General features: G+C 27.3%; 1 protein-coding gene across 1 annotated transcript in view; it reads right to left on the minus strand.

Annotated features, from left to right (window-relative positions):
* Positions 1 to 21,784, minus strand: part of LOC100209788 (pre-mRNA-processing factor 19) — a 39,901-nt gene that overhangs the window by 2,208 nt on the left and 15,909 nt on the right. Inside the window, exons 8-22 of the mRNA XM_065807907.1 lie at positions 20,394 to 20,435; positions 20,153 to 20,194; positions 19,931 to 20,005; positions 19,698 to 19,773; positions 17,140 to 17,186; positions 16,989 to 17,051; positions 12,043 to 12,123; positions 11,290 to 11,332; positions 10,963 to 10,994; positions 10,812 to 10,884; positions 10,669 to 10,729; positions 1,199 to 1,294; positions 989 to 1,088; positions 666 to 727; positions 520 to 563 (exon numbers count right to left, since the gene is read on the minus strand). Of these exons, the coding sequence (XP_065663979.1) occupies positions 520 to 563; positions 666 to 727; positions 989 to 1,088; positions 1,199 to 1,294; positions 10,669 to 10,729; positions 10,812 to 10,884; positions 10,963 to 10,994; positions 11,290 to 11,332; positions 12,043 to 12,123; positions 16,989 to 17,051; positions 17,140 to 17,186; positions 19,698 to 19,773; positions 19,931 to 20,005; positions 20,153 to 20,194; positions 20,394 to 20,435 (937 nt within the window). The remainder of the gene's footprint in view (positions 1 to 519; positions 564 to 665; positions 728 to 988; positions 1,089 to 1,198; positions 1,295 to 10,668; positions 10,730 to 10,811; positions 10,885 to 10,962; positions 10,995 to 11,289; positions 11,333 to 12,042; positions 12,124 to 16,988; positions 17,052 to 17,139; positions 17,187 to 19,697; positions 19,774 to 19,930; positions 20,006 to 20,152; positions 20,195 to 20,393; positions 20,436 to 21,784) is intronic.

Raw genomic sequence — 21,784 nt, forward strand, 5'->3', positions numbered from 1 at the left:
TTATATTAACTGGATCTATATAAGTATAATATTGCAAACATTTGTTTAAAAAATATTCAGTTATAAATGATAATTTTAATAACATTCCTTATTGAATTATTAAAAAATATCAACCATTTAATAAAAAAAAAACAACAACAAAATATAAATAACAACAAAAAATAAAAAAAAACACAACAATGATTTGATTAAAAAAAAAAATTGATATAGTGCTGCATTTCTGATATGTTCCAACACTAGGTAGGGGGTTTATTTGGAAAGGTAATGAAAAATTACCTTTTTCTATGCGAAAGAACCCCAATTTACGTTTTTGTGTTGTGTTGGTAATAAACCCATTATCAAAACGACTTAAATTTTAATTTAAAAAATTACTGCCTAAAAAGTTAAGCAATAATTCTCAAAACTCATTTTAATATAACTATTTTAGGCGTGTGAATATTTTATATATATATAAAAATTTAATAGATAATATTTAAAAACTGTTAAAAACTTTAAAAACTTTGTACATAAGAATCTAACCTGTAATAGTTCGTAGAAGATCCCATTGTTTAACTACATATATTCTAAAAAAAAAGAAGAGAGTAAGTACATTAAAAAAAAAAAAAAAAAAAGTGTAAAAGTACAAAAAATAATACAAAATAATAAAACATAAGAAAAAAACTTACTGAATGTTTGTACCAGCCACAGCCAAATAATTACCACTTTTATCAAATGCTAACGATTTAATCTTTAAAATAATGAACAACTTAATCAATTTAACATATATTTAATTACAAAACATATTTAATAATTAAATACAAACCATACTTAACAATACTTGAATAAAAATTATGGGGTTTTATATATAATTCTTTCTACACAAAATTTACAAAAAAAATAAAAATTGACATGGATATTAAACTGCATATTATTCCATAAAATTTTTGTTCTTTTGATTTTTATTTAAATACTAAAAAAAAATTAATTCATATAAAACAAAAACACAGACCTCATCACTTTCATCTAATGTGATGGTCTTGAAATTTTTCAACTTTCTTAAATCCCATAGCTTAACAACGGAATCATCAGCACTAGTTGCTAAATAATAACTAAAAGAAAATTAAAAAGTTAATATTGAAAAATATTTTAACAAATAAATCCATCAAATAAAAAGGTTTTAACAACAGTAACAAATTAAAAAAATCCTTTTTTTGATTACCCATTTTCTGAAAATGCAATGGAGGTGATTGGGCCAGAATGACCAGGAAAGTTAGCAACATTAGCTCTTTCTTTTAAATCCCAGATCTTGATAACACTAAAAACAAAACCAACAAGAATTTTTATTAATCAAATGATATTAAAAAATTCAAAATCAAGTAAACTACTAAAAAAGTAAGTATAAGCAGAGCCAACACAACTGGAGGGGGTGGATGGTATCGTTTTTATTATTTTTTTAAAAGAAATTTTTAGATATAAAGGACTTTTTTTAGAAATTGACAATTGTGGCCTTCCACTTTGAAACCCGTGTTGTCAGCCCTATTAAGTAGGATATGGCTTTAATAGTTTGCTAAGTCAACCAGATTTTAAGATTTTAGTTTAAGTGTCGGGTGAATTAAAACAATCAATAAAAACAAATCCATTGAAGCTATTTATTTATTATTTATTTGTAATAAAAATTTTAAAATGGAGATTAAAATTTCATAAATATTACTAATTTTTCAAGTTTATTGGTATTTCTTAAGATATCTTGAGTAACTATCAAAATTATTCTCATTAAAAAAAAACAACCCATTTTTCTTATTATATATTTGAATAACTTATTATATATTTGAATATAAGGGATATCACAAAATAATTTAAATGGAAAAATCTGGCTGTTTTCTGGTGATAGGTAGATAATAAATGATATTGTTCCTTTTACTATAAAAATCATTTTTTGCTATAAAAGTGTTTATGTAGCTCATCTCTAAGTTCTGCCGAAATTCATTTTTAGTCTGAACTAATTGAATAAAACCAAAATAAAATTTCCTTGCATCTATTCCATTTTTTAATCTGTTCGGTTTAATACTTAACAATAGTTGTGTATTTCTATTGCTCTTCATCTAAACAAACAAATGCATAACATGCATGTCGTAAATACGCGTTTTTTTTAAATAAGTTATGTTTTACATTTATACTACCAGCTTAGATTAAAAACAATATTTTACAGCGAGAGACTTAAAAGATTTTATTAAGATAATAATAAGAATCCAAACATTAAGAAATTTGTTTTGCAATGACTTCCCAATGAACTGTCTTTTTTCAAAAAACTTGTTTACAGGCTGAGTAAGACTAAATATTATTCTAATTTTTTTTAACAAAACTTCATAATTGTAGGGGAGGGTTAAATAGCTAGAGGGAGCAGATTCAATGGAAAAAATTCATTGGTTGGGTTGTTGTAATTGTGGGGATAGGTGGAGATACGTTTGAGCTAGCACAGATTGGGGGAAATGGTCATTCGATTGGCATAAGGTGGAGGTAGTAATTTGCTTTTTATACTATTTTTTTAAGATTTAATTTTTATGCAATCATATTTAAACACATTTTTATATCCAGTTTTCACTAGAGAACTGGAATCCAAGTTTACTGCATCGTGTTTACTGTTTTTTGTTTTTTACTGCACTGTATTATTTTTACTGTTTTTCTGCTGTTTTTTCACTAAACAATAGTTGTTACTAAATACTTAAAAGAAGTACTCCAAGAAAGACAGGACGGGGTGGTATGCCAGCCTGCCAGCTTTTAAAGTATAAAATATATAGCAATGATCAGATGGTACTTAAAAAAAAATATTCTGAAAACCAACTCATTACATTTTTTTCCTCAACGAGCACTGTTTAAAAGGTAAAACACAAAGTTTTTATGGATTAAATTAAATAAAGTTGTAATTAAAAACTTGTTGTTCCAATAATTATTTAATTTTTACATTTGTTTTAAAAATCAACACATTTTTCATCATAGTACTTTCATAAAACCTTTTTTTTTTAATGAATTCGCAACCCAAAGCCAATTCAAAATATGAATGAATAAAAAAATAATTTAAAAAATAAAATTTACTTGTTCAAACAATCAATCGATAATATTTTTCATATTCATTCTCCAAATAAGAAATAATATGTTAAAACTAGACTGATTCAGGATAAGACATTGTCTAGTTTTGAGCTCTCAAAAGTTGAAACTAGGTGAATGGGCAGGATAGAGTTGAAACTATTTGAATAGGCAGGATAGATTTTTAAAAATTCATTTTTATTTGAGATTCTGAGATTCAAAATCTAGTAGCGGATGCAATCCAAATTTATAAAAACTCTTCTCTGGCTCACATGTTGTAATTATACTTTAAATTATTCTTCGGCTAATATTGGAAAACTTTACAATTAGTTATTTATTATTATTACAATTAATATGTTATACATTTTACAATTATTAAAGTCAAATAGCTTTACTAGAGAAACTTTCCTTTTACAATTTCCATTTGATCCCTTGATATCAAAAAATCTTTCTTAAAAAATGCAAATAAAATTGCATTTACTAAAAGTACAATTTAAAGTAGGGTAGGGTGATGTAATATGTATAGAATTCTAGATATATTTTTTTAAGATAATAACCACCATAAAAACAGAGTGTATACAATAACTTCACAATGAGTAAAACATAAATATATTTTCAATAACTAACTCATTAATCCTTTTTTAATAACGCCTTTCATATATTCATATTACCTAACTGGTGGGGTAATACAGATATTCATATTATATTTGATACATATACCACACATATTTCATGTACTTAAAAAGTCAAACTATTGGTTATGACAATCAGTTTTCTGGAGACATGCTTGGCGTTTTTTGAATTCCCAAGTGTTGTCAGTGTAGGTTGACTTGGGCTAGGTGTAAATACAGAGCCAATTGCTTTATTCAGGTTTTTTACATTTTTTTTTGTTAGACTCACCTACTTCCTCACGCTTTGGTTGCACATTCACTATCTTCATCATAGATTTTGATTTGTCAACAGGGTATAAACCACTACCATTAAAACCACTTTTCAGGGGTTATCTATCCTACTGACAAGAACTTTTAGTTAAGTTGGAAATACAGTGTTGTCAACATTTTAATGTCTGCTTTCTCTTAACTAAGCTTTAAGGATTTTTTTCCAATGGGATTTAAATGGAGCGAAAATACCCAACACCAAGAGATTGTAATGCGTGACTTGTGTTTTGAAATAAGCAAAGTAAAATAATATAATTGTCCAGAGCCTTTTTAACAGTAGAATATGTTATATGGCTGTTGTGTCCATCACACAAGCAGCTTTTCATTTTCTTTTACACATACCTGTAACATGTAATATGTTACATGTAACCTGTCAATCTAACTTTCAAAATATAGTCCTCCATCCAACCTGATTTTGTTTCTTTTTCCAAGAACTACATTCCATCTTTTTCAAATAACAGGCACCAGTCTTTCCCTGGCTTGTCATCTTTGAATGAAGTTTTTTTTTGCCAGCAAATGTTATATAGGATTTAACCATCAGTTTGATATCTTCTCTATCTTGTGGAGAGCCCTTATCAGCTAAGTACATTAGGGCTTCTACTAGAAGATTTTCCTCAGTATTATTTAAAACAAACCCACGACTGCTTCTAATTCTTTTACCATTCCTTTGTATACTGACTCCCCTTCCTTAGCAAGCTGAATGGCAGTCATTAATTTGCTGTGATCGTATGTATCAATAGTCTTGCGTTGATATTCAATAGGCATGATAATTTATTTCAATTTTATCATTTTGTCTAAAATATTATAAAATAAACTTTAACTATGTAAAATATAAAATTTAATTATATAGTAAAATGAAATACAAAAATAAAATATAAAACATTTAAATGGAAGTTGAAGTTTACCTATGTAATGGAAGTTGAAGTTTTACCTAATGTAAATAGTTCAGTAGCATTACATAAAGCTATTATATGTAACTAAAAAATATATAATACTATATTAAAAAGCAAAAGTGAGCGTTAGTATATCAATAAATGTCATGTAGCTTATGATTTTGTAATAATATTCTATGTTAGTAGGATTTTATATATATCCATTTTACCCCACTACCATTTTACCAGTATATCCATTTTACCCATTTTTAGATTTTTGTTTATTTATCATTATGGGTTAGAGAACTCATCAATTAAGTTTAACATATTTTTACATCATGGTCTAATAAATTTACATCATTTCACTAATAAATTTACATCATTATACTTGCATAAGTAATATTACTGAAGTCTGCAGACAAAAGTTTAAAAACGTAATATTTTTTATATTTTTTTCAAAATAACATGTTTTACATTTGAACTATTCATGTAAATCAAATATAAACATTGTATATATATAAATATTGTTAATGCAAAAAAAAAAAAAGAAAAAAGAAGCTAGTTATGTGTGTTTTTCAGGTTTTAGCATTATGTATAGATAACTTACACCACGCATACTTATTGAATATATCCATATTACCCCGTCCTACACTACACCCTATCACACATAGGAGATTTATAAGATGCGGCTGAATTATCAATTTTCTTACAGGCAGTGATGTGTTTTTGTAACTTAGGAAACGATGGAAAATCTTTTAAAATTCATTCATAGTAATGGGACAAAAATGTAATTTATTTAAAATGATGCTATTTTTAAACCTTTAAGGTAACTATCAATACATAAAAATTAGTTAAGAAGATAGCTTGAAATGTATACCCAAAAATAAACATATAGAACAAATTAAATAAAATTTCTTATCTTTAGGGCGAGGCATTGCAAAACAAAGTTTTTAAAGTGGTCAAAAATCACAATAAGTAGCAATTATTTGCTTATTTAGCACAATATAAAACAAAAATTTTTTTATAACCCTCTTTTATAGGATGAAATGGCATGAGTAACAAGACAGTTATTTTACTAAAAAAAAATATTGTTAATAACAAATATTTGCTATTGATATAACTATCCTAATCTTTAGACTTTCCTACGAAATCCTATTTTTGACTTATTTTAGGCTAAAAACGAAAATAATTGAATCAAATTCAAAAGTTCTCAAAAAAAAAAAAATTTTTTTCTACATTTTTTAATAGTTTGTATCCTTATGTGTAAAGGAACATGTTTTTTTGCAGACAAGCAATTTTCAATTTTTTATTGGCCTGCTCTAATATACAGTAGTGTGAATATGTTTTAGACCACTTGTATAATTAAACGTATTTACAATTTTTTTCCAATGTAATTTTTTTAAAGCGTACTTAAGTTTAACAATAAAAAAAAAAAGTTGAAAGAATAAATAAGCGAAATCGATGAGGGAACATGAGGGATTTGTTTGTTTATTTATTAAAATGATGTGCAGTCTTCGAATATCTAAAACAGGATATTTGAAGACTGCTGTTACAGAAATCATTAAAAAGTTTAGAGAAACTGGCTCCCTTGAAGATAGAAAGTAAAGTGGTAAACCTTCTCAGCTAACAAAAGATGACAATAAAAATTTAAAAACCCTTTCTTTAAGAAATAGAAAAAAAGCATCAACTTAGTTGGCAAAGGACATTAACATAGCAACTGGGGAAAATGTCAGCTCTTCTTGTACTCGACGTCATCTACTCTAATGGGAATTAAGAGGGTGTGTTTCAACTCGAAAACCATTACAACGGTGTGGCAATAAAGATAAAAGACTAAAATATGTGAAACAACACAAAGATTGGGCCCAGGAATTGTTTAATCAGGTTTAGTACGTCGATGAATCCAAATTCGAAATTTTTGAAATGAAAAGAAGCCAATGTGTTCGAGGAAGAATTAGAGAAGCTTATCAGCACGAGTGTTTAAACCCTACTTTTAAACATGGAGGAGGCTCTTTACAAATTTGGGGCTGTTTATCTTCATCTGGAGTAGGTGATTTGATCGAAATAGAGGGGCGACTCACCGGGGAACGTTATGTGGATATTTTAAGGTACCACACTGTATTATCCTGAATGAGACTAATAGGTCATAATTTTATTCTGCAGCAGGACAATAACCCAAAACATTGTTCCCGAGTGGCAAAAAATTAAATAAATAAAATGGCAGAGGAAGGAGGACTGGAATTGATGACCTGGCCTATCTAGAGTCTAGATTTGAATATAATTGAGCATATTTGGGATTATGTGAACAAAAAGAAGGTCGATCATGTTCCCTGAAATGCTGAAGAATGTTTCGAAGTACTTTAAAGAGAATGGCACATACCCCAAGATTTTACAATTAATTTGTATGAATTTATTCCCTGGAGAAAATCGGCTGTGATTAAGGCAAAAGGAAGACATTGTAGATATTAAGAGCTTTTTATGAAGTTTGACATTAAAATGTTTGTAATTGTTCCATATTATGCGTGAAGTATGTGTTTTAATAAGTTTATAATATAGATCTACAAACTTGAATATTAGAGAAGAATTTTCCGGGATTTTTGAAAAAATGTAAGTGGTCTAAAACATATTCACAGTACTGTACTTTTTCTATTAATAAAAATGTACAAGCAATTGCTCAGCAAAGTTACAGCTTTGAGCAAATGAAGTAACGCTTCAGCTGTTATTAGCGTTATACTTCAAAAATTGCGGCATAAAGTTCAATAATAAAATCCAAAATGATAAAATAATGCATCTTTTCTTTTGTATTTCAAAAGTTGTATTTTCTTTTGTATTTCAAAAGTTACTAATACCAACCAAAATTAAAGACTTTTCACTGACATTTTTTTTTCATAACATTTTTTTTGTGTGAAATAAAATATAAACGCATTAGTTTTACTTGACATTTAATGTTTCGAGATTTTTGTCGAGAGAAAAATTATTGCTAATTGCAAAGATGGGTAAATGGCTACTAAATGGTAACAAAGATGGGTAAATGGCTAGCAAGCAACATGAAAAGAGAATTAAGCAGGGGTAGTTTTAAATGTAACTCGGATGACGCTACTGAAATAAATATCCTACCTTAAACACGACGACACATTTTTACCTGATCAATGGTCTGATATATATAATGGAAGAATTTTTTTTATTTTATTTGACTGGTTGACAGATTCAATAAATGGTCTTGGCTGTTTTGTTTGTAAGCCTGCAAATTATTTAGGTACCAAAAAAACTCAGGGATTAAAATTGGTGAGCAAGTGGAAGCTTGGCAACTTTAAAGAAAATGGTGAAACTAAAGAAAAAAAAAACAGTAATCAATGAGGAAAAAGCTTTCATTTCATAAACCATGCACACGAGAAAAGCTTGTAAAATTTATTCTCAGTCAAAAAAATCAAGCCATAGAGATGTGTTGTTTGAAAATGCAGATCAATCAGCACAAAACTACACATATTTTGCACTGTGTATAACATTGCAGGAATGAATTGTCCATTTTCTGATTTGACAGATCTGCTATATCTTTGCAGGTAGAAAATGGTTTAGATATGGGTTGTATTTTACAACCGGATCATGCATGTGGTGATATTGTCCATCATATTTCTAATGAAATGTATACAAAGTTTTCAAACTATATATTGCATAATGATAGTAAAATCAGATTTATGATGAATCTACCATTATTAGCAAAAAATCTGCTCTTTGAATCTGCTTGCGAGTGATCATTCCAGAAATAAATATTGTTAATAGTGCACATAAGACAATAGTACAATAGACATTAATTTTTATTATATATGTAATTGGGTCTCTTTTACTTGTGCTGGTGATTTTAATATGCTTGGTAAAAAGGCAGGTGCAGCTCATTTACTTTTGAACCAGTTTCTCAATTTAATTTTTTGGCATTGTAGTAATCATCATTTAGAGTTAGCAGTGAATGATGTTGTGCAAAATATTTTACCAATTTGTCACATGAAAAAGCTTTTTGATAAGTTGTGTTCTGTTTACAGTGCATCTCCTAAAAACAAAAAGGAACTGGAAATTGTTGTGATGTTTTTAAGTGTATAATTGAAATCCTTTGGACAAATTTAGGTATTAGATGGGTGTCGTCTAGCGCACAATCTGTAATGACTGTTTGGAATAACTATGCCAACATTGTATTAACACTTTAATGAATCTTCATTGGATCTAAAACATAATGGAGGAGATGGAGGAGCCCAACACGCAGACCTTAAAAATGGAACTAGAAAACGCAGATCTAGAAAATGGATCTTAAAATGGAACTAGAACATCTTTATAAAAAGTTACAAGATAGACAAATTTCTTTTATGAGGCACATCAGTTTATTACCTTAAAATACTATTTATTTATTTCAATCAATAAAAAATAATTCTGGTGAATATTATACACAAATATAGCTTGCAGTAGAAAAATTTGAATTTAAAGGCATAAAATTGCAGATAGGTAAAGTTTCAAAAATTTATCAAAAAGAATTTTTTTATAAAATAAGTTAAAATCTTGATTCTAGAATGTTTACAACTAGAGCTGCACGTAAATCATTACAAGACAAAGAAAATGATACTAACAAAGAAAAATACAATAGTTTGATAGAAAATTTGCTAACTTTTGAGAAACCATCACAGTTAGTGGAATAAGATCTATGCTTTGGAGACAGTGACATTAGACAATAAGCAAAAACTTTCAATATTTGTGAAAGTACAGCAGTCCAAGGATTTTGTGAGTATTTTGCCACTGGTGACTGTAATAAAATTCCTTATGATCTTTAGCCTCTGAGCAATCCTATAAATTCCTTAATTGTTTCTACAGCTAAATGCGAGCGTTCTTTAGATATTTGGAAAAATAAAATTCGTTTTTATATTGGTACACATAAATGAAATTTAAATTAATTGTATTAATATACTTACCATGTTTTTATTTTTTAGTGACTCTTAATTTCAAATTTGACTCTTTATTTAACGGTGACATTCTCTTAAGAACATAACTACGCCCCCACCCCTCCATCTACCCCTGGTTAATATTTTTAGGTGTTAGGCGTTTAAATCTTTTATTTGAGAAAATAAGAGATTATAAACAATTGCAGTAAAAAGATTGCAAAATGTTTACTGCAAACAAGTTTTGAGGAAAACTTGTACCGCATGAAAGTAAAACCTGTACTGCATAACTTGTTAATACAGGCAGGATGGTAAGAAGAAAACATTAAAAAACATCCCACTACCTTTTTTTTCCCACTTCGAGCACTATATATATATATATATATATATATATATATATATATATATATATATATATATATATAAGTTTGGATGCGAAAATTAACTTTGATTTTATATGTATAACGCCCATGATTTTACACTTAAGTGGTTTAGACAGGTTTTTAAATGCACCAGTTTTTTTTAAAAGCAGATGCCCTTCTTGGTGTTAATCTATTTTGAATGTCAGAACTGGGTATTTTATTGTGGTACTACCACAAAAAAAACTACCATCAAAGGCTTACAAACTTCTTTTACTTTTTTCTAAAATTAAACTGAGAGTTTTATACCAGTTTTCATTTCCTAGGTAAGTTGCCTTCACCACAACTATAGTGCCTTTCCTGTCTATAGAGATTGTAATTATAGAAAATATATATAAGTATATACATTGTATAAAAAATATATACGATAAAACAGTTAAATTGTCTATAATAACATACATTATAATTATGTGCTTTAATAACAACATTAAATAATAACATTGTTTTACACTCCTCATACCTATCTGTTGTTCCAGTACCAAAAATCAAACCATCAGGATGAAACTGTGCACAAGTTAAACCTTAATAAAAAAGTGATTAATTTTTAATAAAAATATTAATTTTTAACAAATAAAAATGTGTAAACTTTTTTATGTCAAATACCATGATTTGCGTTAGGGTCTGAAATGTTCTTGCAAAGGATTTTCCCTGTCTGAATATCTGAAAATGCCCAGTACTAAAAGAAAAAGAGGTTCAACTTAGTTCAGCTTGTACATTACTAATTTATTTTATCCAATTGTTTTAAAATATTTACCTGATCTCTTGAAGATGTTAGGACATAGTCGCCTATAAGAAAAAGTCAAAATTCTGTTTAACAATTTTTTAAGTTTAAGTATTTTTTTACTTAGGGAATGCAAAAGTACCGAAATGTTTTTCAAGCTCTAAAGGTTTTTTCAAAACTGTCAGTTTTTTTTATAGGAATGAAAAAATAATCATGAGAGCATACGTAGTGTAAACTTTTCAAATCAAAACTACGCATGCTCACATGGTTTTTTTCTTCCATTTTACATTAAAGCATTTGTTTAAAATACTACTTTAAAAAAAATAATAACATTTAATTACAGCTAAAAAAATACAGAACCTGTTGCATGTAAACTTAGTCCTGTAACAGCATCATCATGAGCCTAAATAAATAATAAGAAAAATGCAACAGTATGAACAGTATTTTTAAAATTTAGAAGATTTTTAAAATTATAAATAAATTTGACTATTATACATTTATATTTACAGAAACACTTGTCTTTTAAATAAGAACTACCTTTTAATCGCTAAAACGAAAAATTATAACATCCAAAAATGTTCCAGTTTGATTTATGCTACATTGAACTTTTTTAAAGCTATTAGTTCTAGCAAAAACAGCTCACAATTTTAATTTTAGCATACTAATTATTTTTCTTTTTAAAGAGTAACTTCTTTAGCCCAGGGTCAGATATGGGCTGCAATACGATACCAACAAAATAAAATATCTTTGCATCCATAAGTATTAAAATTTCACATTTGAGGAGCATTATATTTACACAACTATATTTGCTGAACATATTCAAAAAAAAGCAAACAAAAAATAGAAAAAAAGTGTTTTATTAATAATATGCAATGTCAACAATAGACATCAGATATGTTTATTTAAAACCATAACTTTATCTTAACATAAAGTATACTTTGATCAAAAACAAAGATAGCTTTAGAATAACTAAAATAACACAGTTATACATAAAGTTCATGCTAAGCTATTAATGCATACACAATGCATAAATCAACTTGTTTCTCTGTGCAGAAACCTTGTTTGTTAAAATTTATTTAAACGCTAACTAATAATAATTGTAAATAAATTTACCTTAATAATATAGGCACAAGAACTGTTAGGTATACTCCAAACTCTGACGGTGTTGTCAGCTGATGCTGTAATTCCGATTTCCTATAATAATAACAATAATATATATACATATTCATACATACATACAAGTGTGTGTGTGTGTGTGTGTATATATATATATATATATATATATATATATATACACACACACACACACACACACACATAAAAAAAAAAAAAGATTAAACGAGGTACCTACACGTTGTTTTTTTGCTATAAAAGTTTTTAAAAAACTTTTTTTAAAAAGTTTTTAAAAAATTTTTAAAAAACTACTACGAAGTTGTTTTTTTGCTATAAAAGCAAAAAAGTTTTTTGTTTTTATAGCAAAAAAAAAAAAAAAGACATTTTTTGGTATTACAAATATTCATTATTAAAAACAGTCTGCCCAAATTCTAACATTAAGTCAATGTATGTACTGAAACCCACTTCTATCCCTATCTCATAATGATGTCATCAGTTACATGCTGATCAAAACCTACAGCATAAAATATTACTGAACATAAAAACAAAACCACTTCCATTTTATAAAACTTTTAATAAAATAGATAACCACAAAATCCTAAACTTCATCAAAAAAAAATTTAAAATCTAATTTTTTTTTTTTACATTTTCTTTACAAAAAGTAATTATGTAGCCTTCGTTCATCCAACATTTATAAAACAAAGCTTGAATTAACACTGAAAAAATCTGATAGTTATTTTTGTTTTTAGATAATTTATATCTCACTGACTGACTATGGTTGGAGTGAAATGATGAAAAGTTTTTGAATAAATAGTATAACTTTATAGAACCTTTTATAAATGTATTTACTTTTACATAGTATGCATAATAATGATCCAGCTTTAAAAATATCTTATTTAATTGAGCATCAGATAAATAAGCATATGGCTGTGTGAAACTTAATCTCCTATATTATCTAAGAACTTATCATTCAATCACAGATTTTTTTATATTCTCATGTTTTAACAACCATATAATAAATAGCTATAATAGTTAAAACAACAATGAAACTTCGAGTAAAATTGGTATTGAGAACATCATTTTATGATGAGATGAGATTTAGTATCCTCTAATTGATAATAACTGAGAGTTTATGCTTATCATTGTTTTCAGGCTTAAATGAATAACAAATATAAAGAATGAAAGAATGTTTTTAAAACATTTTAAATAATTCTTTAGAAAATGACAATTCAAAATTGACCATTATTGGTTAATCTTTAAATTTACTTTAGAATTACTTTGCAGCAATATAAAGAGACTCAATCTATAAAGTGTATGATAATAAATAAAAATCTATGATAATCAGAAAGTAGAAATAAAAAATTTAAAGATAAATAAAGCAAAATAACTCACTTGCTTTGTAAAGACAAACCTAAATCAGTTGCAGAAATTTTCTGAAAATGTCAAAAAAAGTTTTGATAGGAAAAATTTCTAAACATCGAATTAAAAATTTCAAAAAAACAATAGTTGAAACAAACAACTAAGCTGTAAAAAATCTTTTGAACTATGGAGTAAAATGAAGCTTGACTTGGAACTGACGAGAAGGAAGTTACATAGGAGGTGCATTTACCAGCGGAGAGAGAAAAGACATCAGCCCAAGGACACTCACAAAAAAAATCACATCCAGCTTTAGGGTAGTAGTAAGTCACAAAGTTAACTATCTAAGTAAGAGATTGAGAAATAAAGAAGTTAAGTTTTACTGCTAGCAGGATCAGTGGGGTTAGAGCCAAACCATTCAGTGCGATGAACATTAAAGCACTAATATAAACCATATTGGCAGAGGGGTAAAGAGAATGGGTATGATTGATTTGATCAGAAACTATATATAAAAGAGTGCAGTCTTGAGAAGAAGGAGAACGATAAAGAACAAAGAGAAAGATAATAAAATGGAGAGGTGCACATAAAATGGAGAGGTGCACTAAGCGGAAGCACATAAAAGAATAGTCAGAGGATTCAAACCTTATTTCTCTACAAATAGGTGAATTGATATGTAAGTATACACCCAAGTCAAGTGTGACAATAAGAGCATTTGTGAATTAAAGTATAGTACCCATCAATACTGAGATCTGAAAAAAGAACAGCTGAATTTAAATAAGTCTCACAAAGAGCAAGCAAATCTGGTTAATTTTGCAAGAAGTAAGATTCAACTCATGGAAAGTTACTTTAAAGACCACGAATATTTATGAAAGACATACTGAAACAGTTAGGTGATGATAGTGGTTTTTTATGTTTAATATTTTTGGTTACTTTGGGCATGATTTAAGTTTAAAGAAAACTTGACTCATTCATAGATAGAGCATGGCATGTGACAACAGCTATGCAGTCGTCTCAGCCCTACTAATTATCCAAATAAGGAAACCTAAGTTGTAACTTAGGTTTCCTTATTTGGCTTTGATAACGCACAACAAAAGCATTAAAATGAGACATTATCTATGCGCAACATGACACACTTAATACTCTGATATTTTATCTGATAACTTAGTTAAAGTTCTTTTAACTTGTTCCACACTCAAGTTGATCAGGAAATTAATAAGATAATTGATATGAATTTATAAAACTTCTATTATGAATATTTATTTTAATTATGAATAATAGATGGAATTTTACATTTTACATAACCACAACTTTTGTTTTTATCATTTGGTTTTTTCCAATCATATTTCAAGAAGTTCATTTTGAAAATAGTAAACATATTCCAAATTAGCAGTAACACTGTCAAAAGTTACTATTTGATTGTAAAAAACAGAAAAAGACAATTCCTAATTATGTAGAGAGATGTCACTAGTTCAAGCATGGCTGTATCAATAATGATGCAACCTACACTGCATTTAATCTTATTTAAGTAAAAAAATTATTTTCTCCCCTAAATTATCAAGATAAGCATAATTTTATACTTTTGTTACCATGGCCCCCACATTCTAAAACAGGGCCCTATGCTGGGCCCGTCTGTGGGCCCTTTTTCGTTGCGGGAAAATATTTTTTCTTCACAAAATATTTTCGAAAAATTAGTAAAAACTTAAGTAATTTTTCATATCTGCCTAAATTCCCCAAAACTGTAAGATGTTACTATACATTGGTGCTGTCCATCTGAAATCAATTTGGGCCATGTACCAAGGTCATCAAGAATCATCTCAATGTTTTTGATTACATTATAATCAGAAGTATCATCAATATTTGATTCTTTTTCTGCCACACCATCATTAGACTTATAGATTATACCTTGCCATCAGAAGCAGTGGATCCATGCGCATTTACTTTGTCTGATTTTTCACCTATTTCAAAATAATCTTTACAGCTCTGACATCAATGCTACAGTTATGCTCTCTGCAATTCTTTATTTTACCATTAGAAGAATCTTCATTTCCATATCAGAAAAATTTGGTTATTGAAAATTTGGACTACTGGGATATTCCTTTGATCTTGTCTCATTTTTAAGTTTTCTCTTATGAGCTCCAGATTTATGTTTGTAATATGAGTTTGATATAGTGTTTGAATAACTGGACAATCAAAAATAATAATTTTTTTTTCGAGACATCATTTAAATTCTGAACAACAAATGTATCTTTTAAGGAAGTAAAAGTTTAATTTTGGAACATCAGAATCATAATATTTTCAAATGATATATGTCTGAACTCAAATAATTTCAGAATAAATTATTTTTCTTTTTTAGTTTTTGATTTGATAACAAAGTTCAACTAATGCAAAATGATTAACCTGAAAAATTATGGATCAAATTATGCTAAACAATCTATTAACGAAGAAAAAACTATTATATGAGAAAACTGCGGGAATTAGTTTACACAACGGTCCACATAAAAGTTTTAAGGCCATAGCACTCTCAAGTGCAAATTAAATGTTAAGCTACTTGTTAATGTTAACGACTAATATCTTGTACTTCATAACAAAGATGAATTTAGCTTCAGGAATCGCTCAAAGAAATCAGCATAAAAAAACAGCAATATATATGAAATAAGTAAAAAAACAGGAAGTTTACCTGTTGAAATGTTTGTTTGTTTTCTACTTTTAATTTTAGATAATGTTTTTGGTTTAAAAGTTTTTCTTTTCTTTTCACATTTATTTTTAATTCAAAAAAATAAAATTTTGCTATGGTTTACTATTTTTCTAGTTACTACTACCGGGCTCTCTTTACCTCCAAGCCCCACAATTACTTCATGGAATTCTTAATTATTTTGTTTACATATCTGGAGTGATAGCTTCCACTATGATAGATCATCATAAACCCTATATGTATGTATGCATATATGTGTGTATGTATGTATGTATGTATGTATGTATGTATGTATGTATGTATGTGTGTGTGTGTGTGTGTGCGTGTGTGTGTATGTATGTATGTATGTATGTATGTATGTATGTATGTATGTAAGTATTTATGTATGTACTAGGATCACCGGTTACTGCATATGATGTACTAACTTTACAGTATATTTTACCCCATAATTGATATAGTTGACTAGACTACTTGACTTTAGTAGATTAAAAAAAAAATTAAAAAAAAAATTTATGTAGTGATAATATGTAACCAATGTTTAATAGTATAATAAAACACACACTAAAAAAGATTAAATAAAAAAAAAACACATTTATTTTACGTAAATGTTTAAAATTTTTTTACAAACTTGTATAAGAGTTTCGTCACAAAATTTCATGTTGTCGGTATATTTTACAGAGTTTTTTACTGTATAATATATGGTAAACTGTATACTAAATTTTTAGTTTACCGAATACCAGCAATTCCTAGTATGTATGTATGTATGTATGTATGTATGTATGTATGTATGTATGTATGTATGTATGTATGTATGTATGTAAGTAAGCATGCAAGTATGTATATATAAATAAAAACTCATCAAAATTGTTAAAATAAATTAAGTAATATTAAAAAATACCTCATGTGGATGATAAATAACAGAGGTAACTTTCTTTGTATGACCCTTTAGAGTTGCAACAACCTGGTTAGAGCAATTTTAAAATTTAAAGACAATCATGAAGCCAGTTTTACACAATTCAAAATATTATTTAAATGAAAATATTTTTTACTTGTTCATTTTCTTTATTAAATACAACAGCATTCTTGTCCATACCACCTAAACAAAAATCCATGTACTTAGTAAAGAACTTAATTTTAGCAAGTACTAAAATGTTTTTTCTTTAAAATTTTAATTCATATTTATAAGTTATGTTTTTGCATTAACAGTGTACAATGGGAAAACTAAATCAATATTCTGATCCAATAAAAAATATTTTGTTTAGTACAAAAAGAGGTTGTTATATTTATAAAAATTATATCACAATTTAATTTTTGAAATAATTCATTGTTGACTGCCAAAGTAAATCAATTTTGGAAATTCAATATTTCAGGCCATGTTAATAACGCATTAGTTAAAAAAAAAAAACAACCTTTTTAAACTAGTGCAATATAATAAATTACTGCAAAATGAGTTTAATTGAAATAAACTGAATTAATAGAAGGAATGTAGAAATGCTATTATAGAATGTTTATTTTTCACTTATTTTTTAAAATACTAAATAATTAAATTTAATATTACATTTTTAAAAATGTTTGATATTAACAAATTTCTTTCTTTTCTCAACATTTATATAAATGAATTAAAATATGTCAAATTTTTTAAAATAGTTATTGTTTAAATTTCTTATATTGACTTTGCAACTGAAAATTATTTTTTATTTTTAAAATAAAAAAGTTAAAGAGTAACAAACAAAAAAATATAACTTATTGCAAAAAGAAAAACACTACTTAATTACTTTACCAGCACTTTTTGTGTGAAAACAAAGATTATTTTGCATCGTTCAACTTGAGAGCGATTGAAAGCAACTGCATCGTTGCTTTCAATCGCTAAAGCATCTGAATCTAGCAAAACTACTGTTTATATCTATTGAACGAGCAAAAGGATCTGGAAGTAAGAGTGGCTTTAAGGATAAGAAAGCAACAATTCTTATTCGACGATCATTCACGCAAAATCCTGGCTTAACAAACAGAGAACGAGCCAAAAAAACAAACAAACAGGAATTAAGTTTCAGAGTTTATTGTTGGGAAAGTTTAGAAATTTAACCATTTCAAGTCTTATCAAGCCATTAAATATCTAAACCGATCAAATAAGCAATCACTGGCTGCTAAAACTTGAGCTCAAAAATTTTATGATGAAGTGCTTACAAACTTTAATGACTTTATTATTATGGATTACGAAGCGTACATAAAATGTGACTTCAAACAGCTCCCAGGTCCAAAATTTTACACTTAACAATTGTTCATGAACATGTCAGCAACAAGTTCAAGTATAAATCATAGGATAAATTTGGTAAAAAACTTCTCTCTTGGCAAGCAATATGCAGCTGCCATTTGAGATCTGGAGCATTTGTCACATTGCCAACATTAAACTCAGATGTTTACATCAAGTAATGCTTGCAAACTAGACTTTTGCCATTTTATTGTCACGATGTCCCCTGTCGATTCTGGCCTGATCTTGCTTCTTCTCATTATTCTAAGAAGACCCTAGAGTGATATAATTCGAGAGACATCAAATTCATACCAAAAAGCCTGAATCCATTAATCGGCTCACAGTTCCATCTCATTGAGAAATTTTGAAGAATTAGCAAAGGATATTTGCATAAGAGTGGCAAAACAATTAGTACAGCTAAGGATTTAATTTAGAGAGCGGACATTAGTAGTAAAAAAATTGTCAAAGACACTGTGCAGAAGTTGATGTCGTCGATTAGCGTAAATGTTCACTTATTTATTTGAAATAATGAAAAATATCAAAATAAAAAGCATTTTTATGATTTTCAAGGTCTTAAGATTAAAATAAATATTGAAGATTTAGCATTAGATTAATTGTTTCATTTTTTTTGAATTTTTTTTCATTTTGAATTTATCGATTGCATGGTTTATATGGGTTTTTTTTATTAAGTTTTGTTTAATGACTTTGTAAAAAAAAAAAAAATTTGTTAACTATCAACAAATTTGTTTTCTGTTATTAAATAATTTGATAAAAAAGTTAGCTTAATAAAACTTAAGATTTCTTTGTTTTTAAATTAGTATGAATTAATTATATTTGTAAATAGCACTTATATTCGATGCAATCGTCATTCAAACTTTTTAATGACAATTACGGAAGTACTCTCTGGAAGTACTGTACTCAACCTGTTTCAGATATGCTTCATTGTTGTTTGTGTAGAATACATTTTGGTTGACCAGTACCCTGGTCAACTAAAATGTTTTATAACAAAAAAACCCAACCATTTTGGACCCAATTGATTTACCACAATTAATCTCATTTTAAATAAACTTGTTTTAAATAATAATATAAGCATTTCATAAATTTATCATGCATATGCAACAAACCAGTTTAATTGGGTAAAAAATTAGATTAAAATTTGTATAATATCAAATTTCAAATATCAAAAACATCAATTCTTTTAAATCTATTACTAATAATTGTAAGCATCAACAAGTGCTACAAGAATAACAATATGCTCTGCAACAATATTTAGCATTACATCAAAATATTTTTAATATGAACATCATTTATAAAGTATATACACTAAACATATGAATAATACTTTAAATATTTAATTACCAGTAATAGCCTTCGATGTATCATATTCTTGCAAGTCAAGTGCAAGAATACCAGGTACACTTGCACTATGCAAACCCTAGATGAATGCGAGTAAAACAATCAAAATTACATTTATTTTTTACTAAAAGAACTATTATTATAGTGGTTTTTGATGTAACTTCAGGTTAAAATGTTTCAATGATTAAATAATAAAGGAAATCTTTTCACTTTGATAAATAGTTTTTTAAACCTACAGGGTGTGATGCAATTTGTCTGAACGAACGCACATCATCAACAGAAGTAAGATCTTCTGGAACCTTTTTGCCTCTCTATAAAAAATTACAAATCCAAATATATATATATATATATATATATATATATATATATATATATATATATATATATATATATATATATGTATAAAAGGTCAAAACATACAAATACTATTTATAAACTATAATGACAATATCTCAAACCTTTCGCCTTTCTGTTGTCAGCTCAGTTGCTTTATCTTGCAACTGTATAAAAAAAAATCACATTAGAAAAATTCAATTTTTATTTTATTATTTATTTATTAATCACATATTATTTATTAATCACATTAGAAAAATTCAATTATTATTTTATTATTTATTTAATGAATTAATTTTAACTACCAAAACATTTAACAAATTTGAATTTTAAGAATACAAGTACTATAAGAAAAAATTTATTGACCTTTTGAAGAACATCTTCTGACATACCAACTTCAATAGGCTCCTTAGGTTTTTAAAAAAAAAAAATTATAGTCACTTTATTACAACAATGAAATAAATATATTTTTTTGAACTGCTTTACATTTTCTTTTTAATTATTAAAATTTATTTTTACCATATTACTTATTATTGACATTTATAATTTATATATATACATTTTTATATATAATGCATATTTATGCATTATATAATGCATTCTGGAAATCATAATTTTTACTTATGAAATCAGTATTTGACTTGAAATTTAAAACTGAGGCAATAATAAAAATATTCAGCATTACAAATGTTGCTACTTTGATTTAATGAAATTTCATTATATATTTTTTAGGACTCAATTTAACGGTCGAACATCGCCACCCCTTGGACCATTTTTGACACATGCAAGAGGAGAGCAACAAACCATTGTTGATTTTTTCATTAAAAATGAACAATAGTTGGTTGCCCCCAAAAATCAGATTTCAAAAACTAACCGGGGGCAGCAACATATAGTCCTCGGAATTAAAAATGGCTGACCTTTTTTCTATGTCTTATGGTAATCCTTTTGAGTCAAATTTTTTTTGCCGACTTGATGACAACCTCTAACAGTATGAGGTTGGCAGTCATTTTTTCAAATTCTGAGGATACACACACATATATATATGAACAAGATACATGTTTTAGCAAGATCATAACATGATCTTAACTACCAAAAGTAGAACAAGGAGAAACTAAGCACAATCAGTCAGAGACAATACACAGATCAATAAGTGAAAATAAGTAATTAGGGTTATCTAGAAAACAAATCAAACTTAACTATCCGAGTATAAGATAGTGAAAGATAAAAGTTTTAAGCTTTATTGATAGCAGAGTCAGTGTTATTAGAACCAAGCCATTCATTCTAATGAGCATTGAAGTCACAAAAACAAAAACACTGGCTGATAGATTTAGAGAAAAGGCTTGGTCAATTTGATTAGAAACAACTAGTGATCAACAGAAATTCTGTTTCGGTATCAGTTTCGGCTGAAATTTCAGCTTGAATCGATACCGAAATTTCAATTTTGTAATTTTTATGAATTTGGTAAAAACCAAAATTTCGGTTGAAAAATATACTGAAAACCGATATTTATTTGATTTAGAAAAACAGTTATTTTTTAGAATTTTCACAAAATATTTTGAGAATTTTCACAAAATACCTCGAACTCATCTTGTTTCGCAGAGAAAATCTACCAGTTGTTAAATTTCGCTACTAACGTATATCGCCAACATATGTATTAAATCTCAATTTGGGATACATGTGTAATTAATTTTAAAATAACACGAGTATAAAAAAACAACAAATGTATTTTGTAAATTGCATTTTTAAATAAATCTTTT

This window comes from Hydra vulgaris, chromosome 10, assembly GCF_038396675.1.
Source record: "Hydra vulgaris chromosome 10, alternate assembly HydraT2T_AEP".
Taxonomy (NCBI): Eukaryota; Metazoa; Cnidaria; class Hydrozoa; order Anthoathecata; family Hydridae; genus Hydra; species Hydra vulgaris.